This window comes from Nerophis lumbriciformis, linkage group LG36 (genome assembly GCF_033978685.3).
Source record: "Nerophis lumbriciformis linkage group LG36, RoL_Nlum_v2.1, whole genome shotgun sequence".
In the NCBI taxonomy this organism is placed as follows: Eukaryota; Metazoa; Chordata; class Actinopteri; order Syngnathiformes; family Syngnathidae; genus Nerophis; species Nerophis lumbriciformis.
This window is the reverse complement of record NC_084583.2, coordinates 18,396,477-18,423,970: the sequence shown is the minus strand read 5'-3', so window position 1 is coordinate 18,423,970 and position 27,494 is coordinate 18,396,477. Positions and strand designations below refer to the sequence as shown.

Genomic DNA, 27,494 nt, shown 5'->3' with positions numbered 1-27,494 from the left:
CAGCTGTGGAGCTCACCTGGTGTCGTGTTGCACCTGGCAGGTATCGCAGTCTGAAGCAGTTCAATGTGGACATCTGCCAGACCTGCTTCCTGACCGGGCGCACCAGCAAGGGCAAGAAGCTGCACTACCCCATCATGGAGTACTACACGCCAGTAAGACCCGCCTTCTTCTTCTTGCTTACAGTTGGCTTGACTTTTTCCTTGTCCTGATGTGGGATCTGTCGTTGTGGCTCGTGAGACACTCATCAATTAGTCAACTTTGATTTAAAAAAATAAATAAAAATGCAGCTCATTTGAATAATTAGCAAAGTCATTTTGTTTGACAGAACTTGATCCTTTCTACTTCTCACGTCTTTGACCTGTCTCACCCCATTCAGTAGCCTAGTGCAGGATACCTGTCTCACCCCCATTCAGTAGCCTAGTGCAGGATGCCTGTCTCACCCCCATTCAGTAGCCTAGTGCAGTGTTGGTGGGAACACTCAATCCAAGATGTTATGGGGTTGCAGGGGTCAGAGGTCAAAAGGTCAACATGTGTTTTAGCCAGTGCAATGGAGGAGTGAAGACGTGGTGTCATCCGTTCTCCTCTCCCTTCCTCCCGGTCTCCTCTTTTCTCCTGGTCTCCTCTTTTCTCCTGGTCTCCTCTTTTCTCCTGGTCTCCTCCTTTGTCCTGGTCTCCTCCTTCATCCTGGTCTCCTCCTTCATCCTGGTCTCCTCTTTTGTCCTGGTCTCCTCTTTTCTCCTGGTCTCCTCCTTCCTCCTGGTCTCCTCTTTTCTCCTGGTCTCCTCTTTTGTCCTGGTCTCCTCCTTCATCCTGGTCTCCTCCTTCATCCTGGTCTCCTCCTTCATCCTGGTCTCCTCCTTCATCCTGGTCTCCTCTTTTGTCCTGGTCTCCTCCTTCATCCTGGTCTCCTCCTTCATCCTGGTCTCCTCTTTTGTCCTGGTCTCCTCCTTCATCCTGGTCTCCTCCTTCATCCTGGTCTCCTCCTTCCTCCTGGTCTCCTCTTTTCTCCTGGTCTCCTCTTTTCTCCTGGTCTCCTCCTTCATCCTGGTCTCCTCCTTCATCCTGGTCTCCTCCTTCATCCTGGTCTCCTCCTTCCTCCTGGTCTCCTCTTTTGTCCTGGTCTCCTCCTTCCTCCTGGTCTCCTCCTTCATCCTGGTCTTCTCCTTCATCCTGGTCTCCTCTTTTGTCCTGGTCTCCTCCTTCCTCCTGGTCTCCTCTTTTCTCCTGGTCTCCTCCTTCCTCCTGGTCTCCTCCTTTGTCCTGGTCTCCTCCTTCCTCCTGGTCTCCTCTTTTCTCCTGGTCTCCTCCTTCCTCCTGGTCTCCTCCTTTGTCCTGGTCTCCTCCTTCCTCCTGGTCTCCTCTTTTCTCCTGGTCTCCTCCTTCCTCCTGGTCTCCTCCTTTGTCCTGGTCTCCTCCTTCCTCCTGGTCTCCTCCTTCATCCTGGTCTCCTCCCTAATGCCCACTCCAGACCACTTCAGGGGAGAAGATGAGGGACTTTGCCAAGACTCTGAAGAACAAGTTCAGATCCAAGCAGTACTTCAGCAAACACCCGCAGAGAGGATACCTGCCACTCCAGTCCGTGCTGGAGGCCGACAGCTCCCACACGTCAGTACCACACACACACACACACACACACACACACACACACACACACACACACACACACACACACACACACACACACAGTGACCATGTGCGGTGGTCCGCCAGGCTGAAAGCGGGAGACTGGCAGCAAAAAGTGGTGATGCAGTGATGTCACCCGGCATGTTGGCATGACAAAGTGGTGATGCAGTGATGTCACCCGGCATGTTGGCGTGACAAAGTGGTGATGCAGTGATGTCACCCGGCATGTTGGCATGACAAAGTGGTGATGCAGTGATGTCACCCGGCATGTTGGCGTGACAAAGTGGTGATGCAGTGATGTCACCCGGCATGTTGACGTGACAAAGTGGTGATGCAGTGATGTCACCCGGCATGTCGACGTGACAAAGTGGTGATGCAGTGATGTCACCCGGCATGTCGACGTGACAAAGTGGTGATGCAGTGATGTCACCCGGCATGTCGGCGTGACAAAGTGGTGATGCAGTGATGTCACCCGGCATGTTGACGTGACAAAGTGGTGATGCAGTGATGTCACCCGGCATGTTGGCATGACAAAGTGGTGATGCAGTGATGTCACCCGGCATGTTGGCGTGACAAAGTGGTGATGCAGTGATGTCACCCGGCATGTTGGCGTGACAAAGTGGTGATGCAGTGATGTCACCCGGCATGTTGGCGTGACAAAGTGGTGATGCAGTGATGTCACCCGGCATGTTGACGTGACAAAGTGGTGATGCAGTGATGTCACCCGGCATGTCGACGTGACAAAGTGGTGATGCAGTGATGTCACCCGGCATGTCGGCGTGACAAAGTGGTGATGCAGTGATGTCACCCGGCATGTCGGCGTGACAAAGTGGTGATGCAGTGATGTCACCCGGCATGTTGGCGTGACAAAGTGGTGATGCAGTGATGTCACCCGGCATGTTGGCGTGACAAAGTGCTAAAAAGGAGAGGGATGAGACTAAAAGGCGTGCAGTCATCAGGAAGCCAAGCAAGCCGCAGGCAGTCAGTGAGGCCAGTTTAGCGTGTTTATGGGCCTGCACACTGGCAGCTTGTGAGGGTGATGTAACTAACATCTCTGTGACCTTATTTCAACTGCTGTATCTTTTCACTTCATGAAGTCAGCTTATTTCTAGTAAAGGTAGAAAGAGGACAGTCCAGGGGTTATTAGGTCCAGGTCTAGTGTCACTAGCTGACATTAGGAGTGCAATACTTTTAGTCTTCAGGAACATGCAGAATATATGCTGGTCATAAGAAGACTGGGAGGATATATATATATATATATATATATATATATATATATATATATATATATATATATATATATATATATATATATATATTATCCATTTTTAAAAAGTACATATATTTTTGATCAATAAAAATTTTACAAATATATAACAACATAAAAATGTATACTGGTACTTTTTGTATATATATATATATATATATATATATATAATACCTGGGATTTATATAGCGCTTTTCTAAGTACCCAAAGTCGCTTTACATGTAGAACCCATTCATTCACACAGGCCTGTTTCATGAGGGGTTCCCTCAATCATCAGGAGATTTCTGATTATTGAGGGAACCCCCCATGAAACAGGCCTGTAGAGATGAAGTAGTCTTGTGATTTTTTTTCCCACATATATATATATATATATATATATATATATATATATATATATATATATATATATATATAAAAAGTACCAGTTTACATTTGATGTTGTTGTATATTTGTTTAATTTGTATTAATCAAAAATATTTGTACCTTTAAAAAAAATGTATAAACATGTTATATATATAATCTGAAAGTAAACTCCCACTGAAATGTACATAGCTTTAATAAATCAGGTTTTATAAATATAACATACATCCATAAACGTGGATGCATATACAAAAGTGTGACATATTTATCTGTACAGTAATCTATTTATTTATATTGCTCTTTTGTCCTGCACTGCCATGAGCTAATGCAACAAAATGTCTTCTCATCTGCACTGTAAAGTTCACATTTGAATAACAATAAAAGGAAGTCTAAGTTTTATTAGATTTTTATTCAACTAAAAATGATGTGCTTTTATACATTTCTAGAGATAATAAAATGATCGCACTGTTTAAAAAAAAAAAAAAAAAAAGTATTTCTATGTCAGTTTACCAATCTAAAAATACATGATTTAAATTCATATATATTTTTTGCAACGTGAAATGAAAATCTAGCAATCATAAATGAGTTGAGCACCAAATTGTGCAATTATTTTCAACAAATATCAATAACTCAATTAGATTTTTAGTTATTTCATTTTTTTTTAATTTTTTTTTTAAAAACACAAACTATATTTTATTAGGGAAGGATAAAAAATGTATCAAAAGAAATTGTAAAGCAGCATAATGTGGAGGTTATTTGATGCTAACTACATCAGCACTTTTAATCCTGCTCACAAACAAATGATCTTTACAATATTAACTTCTATTCTTTGGGATTATGGTCCCAATAAACATAATATGTTTACAGTATGAACTTGTTGTGGGTTATGGTCCCAATAAACATAAAATGTTTAAGGTCAAGGTCAAGGTCAAGGTTCAACTTTATTGTCCCCGCGGGGAAATTTGTCTTGGGCACAGTGCATCATTGCTTTCTTAACATACTCAAAAACAACAGAACAAAAACACAAGCACAGACACAACCACAACCATACAACTAACATTTAAACATCAGAACATGGAGCTTGATAGACATAGGTGGCACTTTGATGTAGGCATAAAATCTACAGTATGGAGATAAAGATAAAGTACCAATGTGCATTGCACTAGAGCTCATGGATAAAGTGCTGTGTGCTAAAGTGCTTAGTTCTAAAGTGATATGTGCTAAAGTGCTATGTGCTAAAAAAGTGCTAACCTATGTATTAAAATTCTATTGCACATTGTTGGTCAGCTTAATGGAGGCTGGGACAAATGATAATTTAAGGCGGTTAGATTTGCATAGTGGGACCCGGAGTCTTCTCCCTGATGGCAGGGTTCCATATTCAGGAAAGGGTGGGTGTTGTGAGTTGGAAATAATTTTCTTAGCTTTTTTCCTAACTGCCTGCTCATAGATGCTCTGTATAGACTCATATTCTTTCCTCCCTACGATTTTCATTGCCGTTTTATGCATGCCGGCCAGTTTGCTTTTTAGCTTAACGGTTAGGTTGCCAAACCATGAGGTGATCCCGTATCTAATGATGCTCTCTACAATGGCACGGTAGAAAATCATCATGATATGGCTGCTTACGCCGTACAATCTTAATCTTCGCAAAAAATATAGCCTCTGTTGCAGTCTATTGCACAGTTTGTCAATATGTGTCTTCCAGTAGAGAAGATTATCAATATGAACCCCTAAATATTTATATGAGGATACCTGGGTGATTTCCTGATTTTTGATGACCACTGGCTCATGGTCAGTCACTTTCCTCGGATCCAAAACCATTTCCTGTGTCTTGGTCACATTTGAAATAAGATGGTTAGTGTCACACCACCTAATAAATAGGTCTATCTCGTCTTGGTACACAGAGGGGTCCGTATCCTTGTGTAGAAGGCTTAGGAGCACGGTATCGTCCGCAAATTTCACCATATAATTGTTAGGGTGCACAGTCCTACAATCATTGGTGTACAATGTAAATAGTGTTGGTGATACAACGCAACCCTGTGGGACGCCTGTGTTGCAGTGTTTGGTGTCTGACAGTGTTCTGTTGACCTTCACTTGCTGTGTTCTGTTTGTTAGAGTATGAACTTCTCTGCATGGTCACAAGAGGTGAGGAGTTCCTGATGAAGTTGTTGTTGTTGTTGGCAGGCCGTGCTCGTCGCCCAGGATGCCGCATGCGGACACACACAGCAGGATTGAACATTATGCAAGCAGGTACGTCTCACACAAGCCACGCCTCCTCTGCCTTTTCCTGCTCTCTAACGCTCCGCGCTGGCAACCAGAGTTGGTGCACAGTCTCAACTAAGGCTGAAACGACGCGTCGACGTAGTCGACGTCATCGGTTACGTAAATACGTCGACGCCGTTTTTATGCTTCGACGCGTCGCATATTTACGTCACACTGCCGTCATGGCGGAGCGCAAAGCAGACGATGCGAGCGGTGCGAGCGAGGGAAAAAAGCACGCCAAAAGTCGTCAAAAGTGTGGGAGTATTTCAATAAACGGCCTAATAATGTTGTAGCGGCGAACAGCTGTCTCGTCAGCTGACGCGCGAGCTCGCAACCGTGGCTGCTTAGCAACCAGCCAAACCCCACTCAATAAAATTATATTTTATCTTAGAGCACAATCGCATCCCTATTCACCTAGGCAACCCCAGGAAATATATATACAGTAATTTGGCATTATTTCGGCTAGTCGGCTTATAAAATCAGAGCCGATCAGTTTACGTTCACGCGCAGGTATAACGCGGCGCGCTCCCGTCTCATCTGCTGGTGCGCGAGCCCAATAATTAGACAGCTTTGTCAAATCAAGGAGTACAAAAGACGCCAGCGCAGAGTGGAAAAAGGTTTAGTTCATTACAGAAAACCCAGAGTTGTGCCAAAAGTATGTAAGATTTAATATTTCTCTTCGTGGGTGTGGCACACCTGTTGCGCTGGTGAGATTGGGGGGGGGGTGCATGTAGCGTGCTTAGTCTGGAGGCTAAATACACACGGTGTGTTATGTAACTGTTGTTTAGTGTTGATATTCTTTGCTTAGTTTGATAAATGTTGGAGCAGTTTGCTTCATCAGGAGGGTGAAGTCGCTCAACTTAAAGTGTTGGATTTAACTGTGTTGGATCATTGGCTGCTGGTGAGGGCATAGAAAAAGGGGCATTTTTCTACCAGTAGACAGCGTTTAAGATTGAGTGTTTCACTGCTAAATTAATAATATATTTATATCGAATATGGATTTTAAATATGTATCTAAATAGGTGGTTAATTGGTTAGGTATTTATGTATTTGCATATTGGGTTTTCTGTTGCATTTATCTATTGTGTTTCTGGGTTTAAATGTATTTTATATGTATCTTGGTGCATTTATGTTGAGACAATTTATTTAAAATCTGTTTTAACTTAAAGGGAAAATATGTGTCCATTTTCTTGCACTTGTTTAATGGTTAAGAGTTTGATAGCCTAATTAATAATTGTAAATTATGGGATTGATAATTGATTGATTTTTTACAGCATGTTAATCTTGTGGTGTTTTGTCCTTAAAGGTTTTTCACCTACTAAAGAAGCTAAAGGCTACTAAAGGCTACTAAAGACAGCTAATGACAGCTAAAGAAACTAAAGTCTACTAACACTGCTAAAGACTGCTAAAAAGACTAAAGAAGAAAAAAGAAGCTGTTTCTTTGTTGGAAAAACTGTTGCAAACTAAAGGAAAATAAAAGGAAAAAGTAACTACGGTCTGGTCTTTTGAGTGAAATCCAGAAGCCACATTCAGCATTGGTACATCCCTTCAAGTGTGGGATAAGCACAGCGAAAAAAGCAAAACACTTGACAGTTGTTGTATGCACACTGTGTCGAGCGGAAATGGCCTATCATAGCAGCACAACGGCTATGAAGGAACATTTGAAAAGAAAACACCCGACAGCGTTCTTGCCATCACCATCAACTAGTCAATCGTCCGCGTGAGTATACGTTGTCATCATTACACAAAATCATGAATGTGTAATTTGTATCTGCGTTGTAAATTCATAAACTTAAACACTGTTTCGCTCTGAGAGGCGCGTTTGGCGTGCCTGTTCAGTGTTTACAAAGACGCTAACGTTAATTAGTTGTGCAAATACCTTTTACAACATTAACAGTTACACATACTATGTACAAACCAACAATTAACTTTCACTTTAATCATACTATCATTGTTGTGTTATTAAGCAAAATAAGCAATACTTTTACTTTTGTTGAAATGTTTACACTGTTACAGAATATTTCGTTTTGCACTTTTTTGTATTGGATGTTTATCTTTATTTTTGCACATTTTAAAGCAAAATAAGCAATACTTTTACTTTTGAAATGCTTATACTATTGCAGAATATTAAGATTTGCACTGGATGTTTACTTTTATATTTGCACATTAAAAAGCGAATAAGCTACTTTTAATTTTGTTAAATGTTAAAAGTTTTAAATGTTTACATTGTTACAGAATATTTTGTCATGTTGTTGTCAATGTTGACTGAGTGACCATACTTTTTTTTTTTTGTAAATAAAAGTCATGCCTTTTGAAAAAACTGGCCAACATTTATTTTTTCATCTTTATTTTAAATTAAAAAAATAATCGGTAAAAGGAAAAATAATTTATAGATTGATCGAAAAATAATAATCTATAGATTAACCGATTAATCGAAAAAAAAAAAAAAATCTATAGATTAATCGATAGAAAAATAATCGTTAGCTGCAGCCTTAGTCTCAACGTTAGCCTCCCTTTTGGCTTTGTTGCACCAACCCAAGCCCAGAAGCACAGAGTGTGTGTGTGTGTGTGTGTGTGTGTGTGTGTGTGTGTGTGTGTGTGTGTGTGTGTGTGTGTGTGTGTGTGTGTGTGTGTGTGAGGTCAGCAGGTCCACGGTGCCTAGTGGCTCGTCACCCGCCGAGCCCAATGGTCACCTGGGAGGTTTCGCTGTGGATCAGCGTCTCTTTGACGGGTTATAAACTGGAAGGCTGCCATCCCAAAGGCGGGGCCCAAAAACACACGCATTCATTTCGGTGTGTGTGTGTGCGTGGGTGCGTGTGTGTGTGTGCTGCAAAGTGTGTTATTGTGTGTTACCTCCCCCAAGGTAGTTGCACACTGCTGCTTTTACACGCAACTGGAGGGGCACAATAGTCCTCTTTCTTTTATTATCTTCTTATCTGTCTTCTCCATCTTCATCTTCTTGTGACTCTCTTCCTTTTAAACCTCTTTGCTCATATTATCTCATATTATGGGCTGGTTTTTGCCAAAAGTCATCCTCTAAGTCAGTGTTTTTCCAACCACTGTGCCGCGGCACACTAATGAGATACAGTCCGGTGTGCCGTGGGAGTAAGGCTGCAGCTAACGATTATTTTTCTATCGATTAATCTATAGATTATTTTTTTCGATTAATCGGTTAATCTATAGATTATTTTTTTTCGATTAATCTATAGATTATTTTTCCTTTTACCGATTATTTTTTTTATTTAAAATGCAGATGAAAAAATAAATGTTGGCCAGTTTTTTCAAAAGGCATGACTTTTATTTACAAAAAAAAAAAAGTATGGCCACTCAGTCAACATTGACAACAACATGACAAAATATTCTGTAACAATGTAAACATTTAAAACTTTTAACATTTAACAAAATTAAAAGTAGCTTATTTGCTTTTTAATGTGCAAATATAAAAGTAAACATCCAGTGCAAATCTTAATATTCCGCAATAGTATAAGCATTTCTAAAGTAAAAGTATTGCTTATTTTGCTTTAAAATGTGCAAAAATAAAGATAAACATCCAATACAAAAAAGTGCAAAACGAAATATTCTGTAACAGTGTAAACATTTCAACAAAAGTAAAAGTATTGCTTATTTTGCTTAATAACACAACAATGATAGTATGATTAAAGTGAAAGTTAATTGTTGGTTTGTACATAGTATATGTAACTGTTAATGTTGTAAAAGGTATTTGCACAACTAATTAACGTTAGCGTCTTTGTAAACACTGAACAGGCACGCCAAACGCGCCTCTCAGAGCGAAACGGTGCTTTAGTTTATGAATTTACAACGCAGATACAAATGACACATTCATGATTTTGTGTAATGATGACAACGTATACTCACGCGGACGATTGACTAGTTGATGGTGATGGCAAGAACGCTGTCGGGTGTTTTCTTTTCAAATGTTCCTTCATAGCCGTTGTGCTGCTATGATAGGCCATTTCCGCTCGACACAGTGTGCATACAACAACTGTCAAGTGTTTTTGCTTTTTTCGCTGTGCTTATCCCACACTTGAAGGGATGTACCAATGCTGAATGTGGCTTCTGGATTTCACTCAAAAGACCAGACCGTAGTTACTTTTTCCTTTTATTTTCCTTTAGTTTGCAACAGTTTTTCCAACCAAGAAACAGCTTCTTTTTTCTTCTTTAGTCTTTTTAGCAGTCTTTAGCAGTGTTAGTAGACTTTAGTTTCTTTAGCTGTCATTAGCTGTCTTTAGTAGCCTTTAGCTTCTTTAGTAGGTGAAAAACCTTTAAGGACAAAACACCACAACATGCTGTAAAAAATCAATCAATTATCAATCCCATAATTTACAATTATTAATTAGGCTATCAAACTCTTAACCATTAAACAAGTGCAAGAAAATGGACACATCTTTTCCCTTTAAGTTAAAACAGATTTTTAAATAAATTGTCTCAACATAAATGCACCAAGGTACATATAAAATACATTTAAACCCAGAAACACAATAGATAAATGCAGCAGAAACCCCAATATGCAAATACATAAATACCTAACCAATTAACCACCTATTTAGATACCGTATATTACCAAATAGTAGCCCGGGCGTTTATTTCACAAAATCGATTTTGGAGACAGGCGTTTAAAAGAAGCAGGCGGTTATTTGCACAAGGCTTTTATTTATTTTTGCACCAGCCTGCACCAGGCCATTATTTGGTTACAATGGTTACTGTCCAGTATTATTTTTTTCGTACAAGAAACTTTAAATGTAAAAGCTATTGTAAACATACAAACAAAAAATAGATCAACATGAGGTAGGCTATCAAAGGACAAGAGCTCAACATGGCAGTAGTGCAACAATTGTCAAATAGAATACCAATACTAAAAATAAATCAACTTTTTAAATAAAGCAGCCTACCGGGAAAAAAAAAATTATGGTACCAAGTAATCAAGTATAAAACTCACCATCAAAACAGAACAATAATAGTGTCACTTAAATAAAATAAAGGTTACAGTACTCCAAGTTTTAAATAAAGCAGCATAAAGGAAAAATAAAATGATGGTACCAAGTACTCTATAAAACCATCAAAACAATAATACTGCAGCAAACGCAACCCCAGTAGCATTTTAATCTAAATTATGCAAATAACAGCCCATGGGCGGCTATTTGGACATAGGCGGTTATTAGGAAGAGGCGGTTAATTCACAAAATGGGGTCAGACCCCGGGCGGCTATTAGGACATGGGCGGTTATTTGGTAATATACGGTACATATTTAACATCCATATTCAATATAAATATATTATTAATTTAGCAGTGAAACACTCAATCTTAAACGCTGTCTACTGGTAGAAAAATGCCCCTTTTTCTATGCCCTCACCAGCAGCCAATGATCCAACACAGTTAAATCCAACACTTTAAATTGAGCGACTTCACCCTTCCTGATGAAGCAAACTGCTCCAACATTTATCAAACTAAGCAAAGAATATCAACACTAAACAACAGTTACATAACACACTGTGTGTATTTAGCCTCCAGACTAAGCACGCTACATGCACCCCCCCACCCCCCCAATCTCACCAGCGCAACAGGTGCGCCACACCCACGAAGAGAAATATTAAATCGTACATACTTTTGGCACAACTCTGGGTTATCTGTAATAAACTAAACCTTTTTCCACTCTGCGCTGGCGTCTTTTGTACTCCTTGATTTGACAAAGCTGTCTAATTACTGGGCTCGCGCACCAGCAGATGAGACAGGAGCGCGCCACGTTATACCTGCGCATGAACGTAAACTGATCGGTTCTGATCATATAAGCCGACTGGCCGAAATAATGCCGAATTATATACAGGTAAAAGCCAGTAAATTAGAATATTTTGAAAAACTTGATTTATTTCAGTAATTGCATTCAAAAGGTGTAACTTGTACATTATATTTATTCATTGCACACAGACTGATGCATTCAAATGTTTATTTCATTTAATTTTGATGATTTGAAGTGGCAACAAATGAAAATCCAAAATTCCGTGTGTCACAAAATTAGAATATTACTTAAGGCTAATACAAAAAAGGGATTTTTAGAAATGTTGGCCAACTGAAAAGTATGAAAATGAAAAATATGAGCATGTACAATACTCAATACTTGGTTGGAGCTCCTTTTGCCTCAATTACTGCGTTAATGCGGCGTGGCATGGAGTCGATGAGTTTCTGGCACTGCTCAGGTGTTATGAGAGCCCAGGTTGCTCTGATAGTGGCCTTCAACTCTTCTGCGTTTTTGGGTCTGGCATTCTGCATCTTCCTTTTCACAATACCCCACAGATTTTCTATGGGGCTAAGGTCAGGGGAGTTGGCGGGCCAATTTAGAACAGAAATACCATGGTCCGTAAACCAGGCACGGGTAGATTTTGCGCTGTGTGCAGGCGCCAAGTCCTGTTGGAACTTGAAATCTCCATCTCCATAGAGCAGGTCAGCAGCAGGAAGCATGAAGTGCTCTAAAACTAGCTGGTAGACGGCTGCGTTGACCCTGGATCTCAGGAAACAGAGTGGACCGACACCAGCAGATGACATGGCACCCCAAACCATCACCCAACCATGCAAATTTTGCATTTCCTTTGGAAATCGAGGTCCCAGAGTCTGGAGGAAGACAGGAGAGGCACAGGATCCACGTTGCCTGAAGTCTAGTGTAAAGTTTCCACCATCAGTGATGGTTTGGGGTGCCATGTCATCTGCTGGTGTCGGTCCACTCTGTTTCCTGAGATCCAGGGTCAACGCAGCCGTCTACCAGCAAGTTTTAGAGCACTTCATGCTTCCTGCTGCTGACCTGCTCTATGGAGATGGAGATTTCAAGTTCCAACAGGACTTGGCGCCTGCACACAGCGCAAAATCTACCCGTGCCTGGTTTACGGACCATGGTATTTCTGTTCTAAATTGGCCCGCCAACTCCCCTGACCTTAGCCCCATAGAAAATCTGTGGGGTATTGTGAAAAGGAAGATGCAGAATGCCAGACCCAAAAACGCAGAAGAGTTGAAGGCCACTATCAGAGCAACCTGGGCTCTCATAACACCTGAGCAGTGCCAGAAACTCATCGACTCCATGCCACGCCGCATTAACGCAGTAATTGAGGCAAAAGGAGCTCCAACCAAGTATTGAGTATTGTACATGCTCATATTTTTCATTTTCATACTTTTCAGTTGGCCAACATTTCTAAAAATCCCTTTTTTGTATTAGCCTTAAGTAATATTCTAATTTTGTGACACACGGAATTTTGGATTTTCATTTGTTGCCACTTCAAATCATCAAAATTAAATGAAATAAACATTTGAATGCATCAGTCTGTGTGCAATGAATAAATATAATGTACAAGTTACACCTTTTGAATGCAATTACTGAAATAAATCAAGTTTTTCAAAATATTCTAATTTACTGGCTTTTACCTGTACATTTCCTGGGGTTGCCTCGGTTAATAGGGATGCGGATGTGCTCTAAGATAAAATATAATTTTATTAAGTGGGGTTTGGCTGGTTGCTAAGCAGCCACGGTTGCGAGCTCGCGCGTCAGCTGACGAGACAGCTGTTCACCGCTACAACATTATTAGGCCGTTTATTGAAATACTCCCACACTTTTGACGACTTTTGGCGTGCTTTTTTTCCCTCGCTCGCACCGCTCGCATCATCTGCTTTGCGCTCCGCCATGACGGCAGTGTGACGTAAATATGCGACGCGTCGAAGCATAAAAACGGCGTCGACGTATTTACGTAACCGATGACGTCGACGCGTCGTTTCAGCCTTACGTGGGAGATGATCTCATTTCGCCTATTTGGGTTAAAAATATTGTTTGCAAAGCAGTAATTGTAGTCTGCAAACGATGTGTTGTTGTTGAGTGTCGGTGCCGTCTAGAGCTGGGCGGAGTAACCGTGTAATACTCTTCCATATCAGTAGGTGGCAGCAGGTAGCTAATTGCTTTGTAGATGTGGGAAACAGCGGGAGGCAGGGTGCAGGTAAAAAGGTGTCTAATGCTTCAACCAAAAATAAACAAAAGGTGAGTGCCCCTAAGAAAAGGCATTGAAGCTTAGGGAAGGCTATGCAGAACGAAACTTAAACTGCACTGGCTACAAAGTAAACAAAAACAGAATGCTGGACGACAGCAAAGACTTACTGTGCAGCAGAGACGGCGTCCACAAAGTACATCCGAACATGACATGATAATCAACAATGTCCCCACATAGAAGGATAAAAACAACTGAAATATTCTTCATTGCTAAAACAAAGAAGGTGTGGGGAATATCGCTCAAAGGAAGACATGAAACTGCTACAGTGAAATACCAAAAAAAGACAAAAAGCCACCAAAATAGGAGCTCAGGACAAGAATTAAAACACTACACACAGGAAAAAGTGAAAATAAGTCAGGGTGTGATGTGACGGGTGGTGACAGTACACCTACTTTGAGACAAGAGCTATAGTGATGCATGCTTGTTATGCTTTAAAGTCATATCCAACAACCACTTTTTACTGTCAACTGAGTTTTATTTTTTAATTTATTCTGCTGGTGGTGTGCCTCCGCTTTTTTTCAACGCAAAAAATGTGCCTTGGCTCAAAAAAGGTTGCAAAAGACTTGTCTAAGTTGTCACTGAACCTCCATGACCTGCCTTCTCTGCGTGCTGCGCACCAACAAAACTCATTTTCTCTTATATTCTTAGTGATGAATCTCATCCGTCTTCTATTTGCTCAACGCCTCTTTTTTGCTGGCATAACAATGAGGGTGCATTATTTTTAGCATCACATCTGATGATTTTAGCACCACTTGCTTCTCTCTCTCTTATTCAGCAGCTTGAATACTTCTAGAAAGCTGCACCTGTCTTCTTTCACTTTTAGGCTTTTCACTCAAATGTGTGATCATCAGTATTGGCTTTTATTGTGGCGATAGTCAGTATTGACTTTTATTGTGGCGATCGTCAGTATTGACTTTTATTGTGGCGATAGTCAGTATTGACGTTTATTGTGGCGATCATCAATATTGACTTTTATTGTGGCGATCGTCAGTATTGACTTTTATTGTGGCGATAGTCAGTATTGACTTTTATTGTGGCGATCATCAGTATTGACTTTTATTGTGGCGATCATCAATATTGACTTTTATTGTGGCGATCGTCAGTATTGACTTTTATTGTGGCGATCGTCAGTATTGACTTTTATTGTGGCGATAGTCAGTATTGACTTTTATTGTGGCGATCATCAGTATTGACTTTTATTGTGGCGATAGTCAGTATTGACTTTTATTGTGGCGATAGTCAGTATTGACTTTTATTGTGGCGATCATCAGTATTGACCTTTATTGTGGCGATAGTCAGTATTGACTTTTATTGTGGCGATCATCAGAATTGACTTTTATTGTGGCGATAGTCAGTATTGACTTTTATTGTGGCGATCATCAATATTGACTTTTATTGTGGCGATCGTCAGTATTGACTTTTATTGTGGCGATAGTCAGTATTGACTTTTATTGTGGCGATAGTCAGTATTGACTTTTATTGTGGCGATCATCAATATTGACTTTTATTGTGGCGATCGTCAGTATTGACTTTTATTGTGGCGATAGTCAGTATTGACTTTTATTGTGGCGATAGTCAGTATTGACTTTTATTGTGGCGATCATCAATATTGACTTTTATTGTGGCGATCGTCAGTATTGACTTTTATTGTGGCGATAGTCAGTATTGACTTTTATTGTGGCGATAGTCAGTATTGACTTTTATTGTGGCGATAATCAGTATTGACTTTTATTGTGGCGATCATCAGTATTGACTTTTATTGTGGCGATAGTCAGTATTGACTTTTATTGTGGCGATTGTCAGTATATACTTATTGTGGCGATAGTCAGTATTGACTTTTATTGTGGCGATAGTCAGTATTGACTTTTATTGTGGCGATCGTCAGTATTGACTTTTATTGTGGCGATAGTCAGTATTGACTTTTATTGTGGCGATAGTCAGTATTGACTTTTATTGTGGCGATAGTCAGTATTGACTTTTATTGTGGCGATCGTCAGTATTGACTTTTATTGTGGCGATAGTCAGTATTGACTTTTATTGTGGCGATAGTCAGTATTGACTTTTATTGTGGCGATCGTCAGTATTGACTTTTATTGTGGCGATAGTCAGTATTGACTTTTATTGTGGCGATAGTCAGTATTGACTTTTATTGTGGCGATCGTCAATATTGACTTTTATTGTGGCGATCGTCAGTAGTGACTTTTATTGTGGCGATAGTCAGTATTGACTTTTATTGTATAGTCAGTATTGACTTTTATTGTGGCGATAGTCAGTATTGACTTTTATTGTGGCGATCGTCAGTATTGACTAATTGTGGCGATCGTCAGTATTGACTTTTATTGTGGCGATCGTCAGTATTGACTTTTATTGTGGCGATCATCAGTATTGACTTTTATTGTGGCGATAGTCAGTATTGACTTTTATTGTGGCGATCATCAGTATTGACTTTTATTGTGGCGATCATCAGTATTGACTTATATTGTGGCGATAGTCAGTATTGACTTTTATTGTGGCGATCATCAGTATTGACTTTTATTGTGGCGATCGTCAATATTGACTTTTATTGTGGCGATCGTCAGTATTGACTTTTATTGTGGCGATAGTCAGTATTGACTTTTATTGTGGCGATAGTCAGTATTGACTTTTATTGTGGCGATAATCAGTATTGACTTTTATTGTGGCGATCATCAGTATTGACTTTTATTGTGGCGATAGTCAGTATTGACTTTTATTGTGGCGATCGTCAGTATTGACTTATTGTGGCGATCGTCAGTATTGACTTTTATTGTGGCGATCGTCAGTATTGACTTTTATTGTGGCGATCTTCAGTATTGACTTTTATTGTGGCGATCGTCAGTATTAACTTTTATTGTGGCGATCGTCGGTATTGACTTTTATTGTGGCGATCGTCAATATTGACTTTTATTGTGGCGATAGTCGGTATTGACTTTTATTGTGGCGATCGTCAGTATTGACTTTTATTGTGGCGATAGTCGGTATTGACTTTTATTGTGGCGATCATCAGTATTGACTTTTATTGTGGCGATCATCAGTATTGACTTTTATTGTGGCGATCATTAGTATTGACTTTTATTGTGGCGATAGTCAGTATTGACTTTTATTGTGGCGATAGTCTGTATAGACTTTTATTGTGGCGATAGTATTGACTTTTATTGTGGCGATCATCAGTATTGACTTTTATTGTGGCGATAGTCAGTATTAACTTTTATTGTGGCGATCATCAATATTGACTTTTATTGTGGCGATCGTCAGTATTGACTTTTATTGTGGCGATAGTCAGTATAGACTTTTATTGTGGCGATAGTCAGTATTGACTTTTATTGTGGCGATCGTCAATATTGACTTTTATTGTGGCGATCGTCAGTAGTGACTTTTATTGTGGCGATAGTCAGTATTGACTTTTATTGTATAGTCAGTATTGACTTTTATTGTGGCGATAGTCAGTATTGACTTTTATTGTGGCGATCGTCAGTATTGACTAATTGTGGCGATCGTCAGTATTGACTTTTATTGTGGCGATCGTCAGTATTGACTTTTATTGTGGCGATCATCAGTATTGACTTTTATTGTGGCGATAGTCAGTATTGACTTTTATTGTGGCGATCATCAGTATTGACTTTTATTGTGGCGATCATCAGTATTGACTTTTATTGTGGCGATAGTCAGTATTGACTTTTATTGTGGCGATCATCAGTATTGACTTTTATTGTGGCGATCATCAGTATTGACTTTTATTGTGGCGATAGTCAGTATTAACTTTTATTGTGGCGATCATCAATATTGACTTTTATTGTGGCGATCGTCAGTATTGACTTTTATTGTGGCGATAGTCAGTATAGACTTTTATTGTGGCGATAGTCAGTATTGACTTTTATTGTGGCGATCATCAGTATTGACTTTTATTGTGGCGATCATCAGTATTGACTTTTATTGTGGCGATAGTCAGTATTGACTTTTATTGTGGCGATAGTCAGTATTGACTTTTATTGTGGCGATCATCAGTATTGACTTTTATTGTGGCGATAGTCAGTATTGACTTTTATTGTGGCGATCATCAGTATTGACTTTTATTGTGGCGATCATCAGTATTGACTTTTATTGTGGCGATAGTCAGTATTGACTTTTATTGTGGCGATCATCAGTATTGACTTTTATTGTGGCGATCATCAGTATTGACTTTTATTGTGGCGATAGTCAGTATTAACTTTTATTGTGGCGATCATCAATATTGACTTTTATTGTGGCGATCGTCAGTATTGACTTTTATTGTGGCGATAGTCAGTATAGACTTTTATTGTGGCGATAGTCAGTATTGACTTTTATTGTGGCGATCGTCAGTATTGACTTTTATTGTGGCGATCATCAGTATTGACTTTTATTGTGGCGATCGTCAGTATTGACTTTTATTGTGGCGATCATCAGTATTGACTTTTATTGTGGCGATCATCAGTATTGACTTTTATTGTGGCGATCATCAGTATTGACTTTTATTGTGGCGATCATCAGTATTGACTTTTATTGTGGCGATAGTCAGTATTAACTTTTATTGTGGCGATCATCAATATTGACTTTTATTGTGGCGATCGTCAGTATTGACTTTTATTGTGGCAATAGTCAGTATAGACTTTTATTGTGGCGATAGTCAGTATTGACTTTTATTGTGGCGATAGTCAGTATTGACTTTTATTGTGGCGATCGTCAGTATTGACTTTTATTGTGGCGATCATCAGTATTGACTTTTATTGTGGCGATCGTCAGTATTGACTTTTATTGTGGCGATCATCAGTATTGACTTTTATTGTGGCGATCATCAGTATTGACTTTTATTGTGGCGATAGTCAGTATTGACTTTTATTGTGGCGATCATCAGTATTGACTTTTATTGTGGCGATCATCAGTATTGACTTTTATTGTGGCGATAGTCAGTATTAACTTTTATTGTGGCGATCATCAATATTGACTTTTATTGTGGCGATCGTCAATATTGACTTTTATTGTGGCGATCGTCAGTATTGACTTTTATTGTGGCGATAGTCAGTATTGACTTTTATTGTGGCGATCGTCAGTATTGACTTTTATTGTGGCGATCATCAGTATTGACTTTTATTGTGGCGATCATCAGTATTGACTTTTATTGTGGCGATAGTCAGTATTGACTTTTATTGTATAGTCAGTATTGACTTTTATTGTGGCGATAGTCAGTATTGACTTTTATTGTGGCGATCGTCAGTATTGACTAATTGTGGCGATCGTCAGTATTGACTTTTATTGTGGCGATCGTCAGTATTGATTTTTATTGTGGCGATCGTCAGAATTGACTTTTATTGTGGCGATAGTCAGTATTGACTTTTATTGTGGCGATCGTCAGTATTGACTTTTATTGTGTCGATAGTCAGTATTGACTTTTATTGTGGCGATCGTCAGTATTGACTTATTGTGGCGATCGTCAGTATTGACTTTTATTGTATAGTCAGTATTGACTTTTATTGTGGCGATAGTCAGTATTGACTTTTATTGTGGCGATAGTCAGTATTGACTTTTATTGTGGCGATCATCAGTATTGACTTTTATTGTGGCGATCATTAGTATTGACTTTTATTGTGGCGATAGTCAGTATTGAATTTTATTGTGGCGATCATCAGTATTGACTTTTATTGTGGCGATAGTCAGTATTGACTTTTATTGTATAGTCAGTATTGACTTTTATTGTGGCGATAGTCAGTATTGACTTTTATTGTGGCGATCGTCAGTATTGACTAATTGTGGCGATCGTCAGTATTGACTTTTATTGTGGCGATCGTCAGTATTGATTTTTATTGTGGCGATCGTCAGAATTGACTTTTATTGTGGCGATAGTCAGTATTGACTTTTATTGTGGCGATCGTCAGTATTGACTTTTATTGTGTCGATAGTCAGTATTGACTTTTATTGTGGCGATCGTCAGTATTGACTTATTGTGGCGATCGTCAGTATTGACTTTTATTGTATAGTCAGTATTGACTTTTATTGTGGCGATAGTCAGTATTGACTTTTATTGTGGCGATAGTCAGTATTGACTTTTATTGTGGCGATCATCAGTATTGACTTTTATTGTGGCGATCATTAGTATTGACTTTTATTGTGGCGATAGTCAGTATTGAATTTTATTGTGGCGATCATCAGTATTGACTTTTATTGTGGTGATAGTCAGTATTGACTTTTATTGTGGCGATAGTCAGTATTGACTTTTATTGTGGCGATCATCAATATTGACTTTTATTGTGGCGATCGTCAGTATTGACTTTTATTGTGGCGATAGTCAGTATTGACTTTTATTGTGGCGATAGTCAGTATTGACTTTTATTGTGGCGATCATCAGTATTGACTTTTATTGTGGCGATAATCAGTATTGACTTTTATTGTGGCGATAATCAGTATTGACTTTTATTGTGGCGATCATCAGTATTGACTTTTATTGTGGCGATAGTCAGTATTGACTTTTATTGTGGCGATCGTCAGTATTGACTTATTGTGGCGATAGTCAGTATTGACTTTTATTGTGGCGATCATCAGTATTGACTTTTATTGTGGCGATCATCAGTATTGACTTTTATTGTGGCGATCATCAGTATTGACTTTTATTGTGGCGATAGTCAGTATTGACTTTTATTGTGGCGATAGTCAGTATTGACTTTTATTGTGGCGATCAGCCGTATTGACTTTTATTGTGGCGATCGTCAGTATTGACTTTTATTGTGGCGATAGTCAGTATTAACTTTTATTGTGGCGATCATCAATGACTTTTATTGTGGCGATAATCAGTATTGACTTTTATTGTGGCGATCATCAGTATTGACTTTTATTGTGGCGATAGTCAGTATTGACTTTTATTGTGGCGATCGTCAGTATTGACTTATTGTGGCGATAGTCAGTATTGACTTTTATTGTGGCGATCGTCAGTATTGACTTTTATTGTGGCGATCATCAGTATTGACTTTTATTGTGGCGATCATCAGTATTGACTTTTATTGTGGCGATAGTCAGTATTGACTTTTATTGTGGCGATCATCAGTATTGACTTTTATTGTGGCGATAGTCAGTATTGACTTTTATTGTGGCGATAGTCAGTATTGACTTTTATTGTGGCGATCAGCCGTATTGACTTTTATTGTGGCGATCGTCAGTATTGACTTTTATTGTGGCGATAGTATTAACTTTTATTGTGGCGATCATCAATATTGACTTTTATTGTGGCGATCGTCAGTATTGACTTTTATTGTGGCGATAGTCAGTATTGACTTTTATTGTATAGTCAGTATTGACTTTTATTGTGGCGATAGTCAGTATTGACTTTTATTGTGGCGATCGTCAGTATTGACTAATTGTGGCGATCGTCAGTATTGACTTTTATTGTGGCGATCGTCAGTATTGACTTTTATTGTGGCGATCATCAGTATTGACTTTTATTGTGGCGATCATCAGTATTGACTTTTATTGTGGCGATAGTCAGTATTGACTTTTTATATATTAAATATTAAATTTGGGACTTCTTTTTTGTCCCTTAGCAAATTTTTCTAATGTGCCGTAATTGGTTGAATAATTTATATTTGTAAACACACAGGAAGCATCGATTCAGAGGCTACACTACAAAATGATATATATATATATATATATATATATATATATATATATATATGACGTGATTATTCATTATTCATGTGATTAATCATCATTCATCCACATTCCAAAATGTGATTAATCTGATAAAAAAAACATTTGACATCCCTATTAAAATATGTCAGGTTCAAACACTGATGACATCTATTAAACAGACAAGAAGCAAGGAATCATGCAGAGACAGAGTTCAATTTTGCTGAATGAGGAGAGACGTATTGGGCTGTACACTCAGTTACAGTTCCAACCTTACGCTCTAAGGTACAGCCCATGTGTTCCTCTATTTATTTGGGAGGTCCCTGGTTACATAACTGGGAGGGGCGGGTCATTTCAGCAGCCCCAGTTAGACACAATATATGATTATTCATGAAATGGAAATGTGCTGACACTCGTGATATCGCCCTGTCTCTGCTTTGTCTGCGTCACGGCGCTCGATGTTCACCCTTGGCAGTCAGCAGGAAACTGATACGAGACCACTCGCAATCCAAGATTGCAAGTTGTCCCTTTGCACAGACAGAAAAGTACAACTTCAGCACAATTGATAATACCTACAGCAACGGCCTTTAAGCATAAGAGTTGTGTGATAACGCATACATAATTATTCTAACAAATGTAACGTATATAACTAACACCTATTTGCCTTGTTACTTTAATGTTTTGTTCTGTTAGCTTAGCATATATTGACCAAAATTGGATTAGTTTTAGCGTCTTTATTGTGCACAATGCATCAAAGTATTTGTTCTAAGCAATTGTGTCTTACTGAAGCAAAAATGAACCCTGACCTCAAACCGTTGACACACGTTACTTGCCACCGTGCTTGAGAAAAAATAAATAAATAAATTTAAAAAAAGAGTCCTGTGTTTGAGAAAATGTCTCCCTGGTGTGGCGGCGCATCAATCTGTTGATGTTGTCCCTTCTGACACTTCCTTCTCTCACACTTTCTGTGAATGTGTGTAAACTTTCTGTGTAAATGTGTGTAAACTTTCTGTGTAAATGTGTGTAAACTTTCTGTGTTAATGTGTGTAAACTTTGTGTGTAAATGTGTGTAAACTTTGTTTGTAAATGTGTGTAAACTTTCTGTGTAAATGTGTGTAAACTTTCTGTGTTAATGTGTGTAAACTTTGTGTGTAAATGTGTGTAAACTTTGTTTGTAAATGTGTGTAAACTTTGTGTATAAATGTGTGTAAACTTTGTGTGTACATGTGTGTAAACTTTGTGTAAATATGTGTAAACTTTGTGTGTAAACTTTGTTTGTAAATGTGTGTAAACTTTGTTTGTAAATGTGTGTAAACTTTGTGTGTAAGTGTGTAAACTGTGTGTAAATATGTGTAAACTTTGTGTGTAAACTGTGTGTAAACTTTCTGTGTAAATGTGTGTAAGATTTCTGTGTAAATGTGTGTAAACTTTGTTTGTAAATGTGTGTAAACTTTGTGTGTAAATGTGTGTAAACTTTGTGTGTAATTATGTGTAAACTTTGTGTGTAAACTTTCTGTGTAAATGTGTGTAAACTTTGTTTGTAAATGTGTGTAAACTTTCTGTGTAAATGTGTGTAAACGTTGTTTGTAAATGTGTGTAAACTTTCTGTGTAAATGTGTGTAAAATTTCTGTGTAAATGTGTGTAAACTTTGTGTGTAAATATGTGTAAACTTTGTGTGTAAACTTTGTTTGTAAATGTGTGTAAACTTTGTTTGTAAATGTGTGTAAACTTTGTGTGTAAGTGTGTAAACTGTGTGTAAATATGTGTAAACTTTGTGTGTAAACTTTCTGTGTAAATGTGTGTAAGATTTCTGTGTAAATGTGTGTAAACTTTGTTTGTAAATGTGTGTAAACTTTGTGTGTAAATGTGTGTAAACTTTGTGTGTAATTATGTGTAAACTTTCTGTGTAAATGTGTGTAAACTTTGTTTGTAAATGTGTGTAAACTTTCTGTGTAAATGTGTGTAAACTTTGTTTGTAAATGTGTGTAAACTTTCTGTGTAAATGTGTGTAAAATTTCTGTGTAAATGTGTGTAAACTTTGTGTGTAAATATGTGTAAACTTTGTGTGTAAACTTTGTTTGTAAATGTGTGTAAACTTTGTTTGTAAATGTGTGTAAACTTTGTGTGTAAGTGTGTAAACTGTGTGTAAATATGTGTAAACTGTGTGTAAACTTTCTGTGTAAATGTGTGTAAGATTTCTGTGTAAATGTGTGTAAACTTTGTTTGTAAATGTGTGTAAACTTTGTGTGTAAATGTGTGTAAACTTTGTGTGTAATTATGTGTAAACTTTCTGTGTAAATGTGTGTAAACTTTCTGTGTAAATGTGTGTAAACTTTGTTTGTAAATGTGTGTAAACTTTCTGTGTAAATGTGTGTAAACTTTGTTTGTAAATGTGTGTAAACTTTCTGTGTAAATGTGTGTAAAATTTCTGTGTAAATGTGTGTAAACTTTGTTTGTAAATGTGTGTAAACTTTCTGTGTAAATGTGTGTAAACTTTGTTTGTAAATGTGTGTAAACTTTCTGTGTAAATGTGTGTAAAATTTCTGTGTAAATGTGTGTAAACTTTGTTTGTAAATGTGTGTAAACTTTCTGTGTAAATGTGTGTAAACTTTGTTTGTAAATGTGTGTAAACTTTGTGTGTAAATATGTGTAAACTTTGTGTGTAAACTGTGTGTAAACTTTGTTTGTAAATGTGTGTAAACTTTGTGTGTAAATGTGTGTAAACTTTGTTTGTAAATGTGTGTAAACTGTGTGTAAACTGTGTGTAAACCTTGTGTGTAAACTGTGTGTAAACTTTGTGTGTAAATGTGTGTAAACTTTGTTTGTAAATGTGTGTAAACTTTGTGTGTAAACTTTGTGTGTAAACTGTGTGTAAACTTTGTGTGTAAATGTGTGCAGGCTGGCAGAGATGGAGAACCAGAACTGTTCCTTCTTCACAGACAGCCTTTCTCCTGATGAAAGTTTGTGAGTACACTACTAACTAACCTCCTGTTACCTGCGCACTAATTGTGTGTATGGTCTAATTGTGTGTGTGTGTTGTCTAATTGTGTGTGTGTGTGTGTGTCGTCCAATTGTGTGTATGGTCTAATTGTGTGTGTGTGTGTGTGTGTGTGTGTGTGTGTGTGTGTGTGTGTGTGTGTGTGCAGGGCCGGCCCGTGGCATAGGCCGTATAGGCAAATGCTAAGGGCGCCGTCCATCAGGGGGCGCCACGCCAGTGCCACAAATGTTGGAGAAAAAAAAAAAAGAAAAAAAGTTGGTACTATTATTTCTAAATACAAAAAATAATCCCACGTTAATTAAAATGCAAAGTAAAGCCTATTTAATAGAAATATTATTTGTTACAACATTACGCCCCCCCCCCCCCCCCCCCCTCCCCCCGCACGGTGCGCCCCCTCCCTTCCCGTATCATGACTCTTTTTGGACGTCACCACATCAAAAAATCAACACAAGATGTCAAAACGGCCAAAACTGTCAGGTGCCCAGGGAAGAAACAAGAGAAAAGAAGAGGAGGAGAAAGGAGAAAAAGACAGAGGTAGCAGGTAGGTAACGTTAGCCTACATGAAATTATTTGTCTGTTACAGAATGTGATAGTAACCTGGCTTTTTAGCATTAAGCTAATGTTACATGATTCGGCAATTGCTAATCAATAAATAGCTAGTTCTGTTTTAACGTCGGGTTAATATTGTGGAGGGGGCTAAATTGTTATGGAAAATAATAATGTAACGTTAGGTAATTACAGTACTCCCACCTTACATTCCTCAGGGACATTTGTATTAGATCTTTTAAGCGGGTGTTTTTTGTTTACATTGTTATTACCTTCTGGTTAGCTAATGTTTGCCCTGCAGGTAATAGTCACTTTTCCACCCCTTTATATATTAGGTATAGTTGTAAGTAAAAAAAAAAAGGTCAAAGACAAAGCTATTCGGTTTCTTGTGAGTATATACCAGGGGTCGGCAACCCGCGGCTCCGGAGCCGCATGCGGCTCTTTGATCACTCTGATGCGGCTCAGCAGCTTACTTACTGAACCCCCCAATTTTCCCGTGAGACTTCCGGATTTCAGTGTCTCTCGCAGAAAACACCCGGGATTAATAATCACCGATTTTCACCCTTACGGCTATAACAAGGGCGTGCCATGATGGTACAACATTTGGCGCCCTCTACAATCTGTATTAACAGCATGCCAGCCCAACACTTGTTATACAATATACATCTTCTGCTTGCACACGTACGTGACAGCAAGGCATACTTGGTCAACAACCACAACACTGACGGTGGCGGTATAAAAAAACCCAACTTTAACACTCTTACTAATAATGCGCCACACTGTGAGGGGGAGGTGTATAATGTATCCCGGAAGAGTTAGGGCTGCATGGGATTCTGGGTATTTGTCCTGTTGTGTTTATGTTGTGTTACGGTGCAGATGTTCTCCCGAAATGTGTTTGTCATTCTTGTTTGGTGTGGGTTCACAGTGTGGCGCATTATTAGTAAGAGTGTTAAAGTTTTGTTTTTTTATATACCGCCACCGTCAGTGTGACCTGTGTGGTTGTTGACCAAGTATGCCTTGCGGTTACCTACGTGAGCAAGCGGAAGCCCCATACAACGTGTGGCTGATCAGGCACGCTGGGTGTAGTGGGTGCTATATGCTGTACCATCACGGCACGCATGACGCTGACAAGCGCCATTCATTTAAAACCCGCGTGCCGCACCAGCTTTCAAATTCCACCTAAAAGGTGTGGGCAACGTGTCTGAGACCCCTGGTTATACATAGCTCAAAGCAAAAAAAAAAAACTTTGAATGCAGTGTTATTTCATTTAAAATTTCAAAAAAAATTTGTTTTCTATAACTTGTGAAACTGGTCAAAATGGCTCTTTGACTGGTAAAGGTTGCCGACCCCTGGTATATACACTTCACTGCCGATGTGGGGGGGCGCCACCTAAAATCTTGCCTAGGGCGCCTGATTGGTTAGGGCCGGGCCTGTGTGTGTGTGTGTGTGTGTGTGTGTGTGTGTGTGTGTGTGTGTGTGTGTGTGTATAACAGCTCATCAAAGTCCTACACACCAAAGGTGTTTTTTTCCCATTTGCTGGACTTTTTAGTGAGGTGTCAAGTGTCTCTGTGACCTTGAGGTCATGTTGTGTGTGTACAGTGTGTGTTTTCACACAATGTGTGCCATTACATCCCAAACACTTTGTTGTAAAGTATCCCAATAACATTTTCAAAATGACAACCAATGAAATGTGCATGATGGGCCACGTGTAGAACTCTCCATCCACACTGATCATGTTTGACACATTTTAGCTGCTTGATATTTCTGATTGATGACAAAACTTTAAAGAGGTTGTCATGGAAATAATGAATGTAGGACTCTTAATATCTAATTACATAGCCATTATACTAATATGTATACACACATGTAATACAAACATATACATATATATTGTATTGTATATACATAATATAATATCCAATTATGTTAACTATATATCCATCATATTGATATATTTACACACATATGTATATACGTATACATATATATACATACACATATATATAAATATATATATACACATATATATAAATATATATATACACATAGGTATATATATATATACACATACACATATGTATCGTTTAAGTCATGTTTTGTTTAGGACTCTTTAGTTTCTGTCTTTTCACTCCCTTGTCTTGTTTCCATGATTACCCCATTAGTTTCACCTGTTCCACGTTTGGACTCATTGTGCACTCTTGTTTGTCACCATAGCAACCATTAGTTTTCACCTGTCACGTCACGCACCTGTTTCACGTTTTGAGTCACGCACCTGCTTTCACTAATCATGTCCATAGTATTTAAGTTCATTCATTTTCTGTTGTTCGTCCTGACGACCCCAACACATTTATGCTCTGTTCATGCCTGATACTTCTTTCCATGTCAATTCCTCAAGCAACTATTTTTGTCCAAGCCAAGTAAGTTTTTGTTCCATATTTATAGTCTTTTTGGTTTCATAGTTTGTTCTGCGCCATTGTGCGTGTTTTTTGTTTGTACTTTTTGCTATAGTCTTTTGGTTTCATAGTTTATTCTCCGCCACTGTGCGCGCTTTCATTTATTCCTTTTTTTGATAATAAATCATGTACCTTCATTCCCGTCTCGCACGAGCCAACTTTCCGTTGCATCCTGGAAAAGCACACACCCCGGACCAAGTCATGACATGTATATAGATATAGATATATATATATATACACATATATATGTATATACACGTATATGTGTATGTATATATATACACACACACATACACAC

General features: G+C 38.6%; 1 protein-coding gene across 1 annotated transcript in view; it reads left to right on the top strand.

The window, feature by feature from the left end:
* The window catches only part of drp2 (dystrophin related protein 2), a 411,043-nt gene that overhangs the window by 365,178 nt on the left and 18,371 nt on the right, over positions 1 to 27,494 (top strand). Inside the window, exons 17-20 of the mRNA XM_061930041.2 lie at positions 41 to 152; positions 1,469 to 1,605; positions 5,432 to 5,497; positions 24,098 to 24,163. Coding sequence (XP_061786025.2) covers positions 41 to 152; positions 1,469 to 1,605; positions 5,432 to 5,497; positions 24,098 to 24,163 — 381 coding nt within the window. The remainder of the gene's footprint in view (positions 1 to 40; positions 153 to 1,468; positions 1,606 to 5,431; positions 5,498 to 24,097; positions 24,164 to 27,494) is intronic.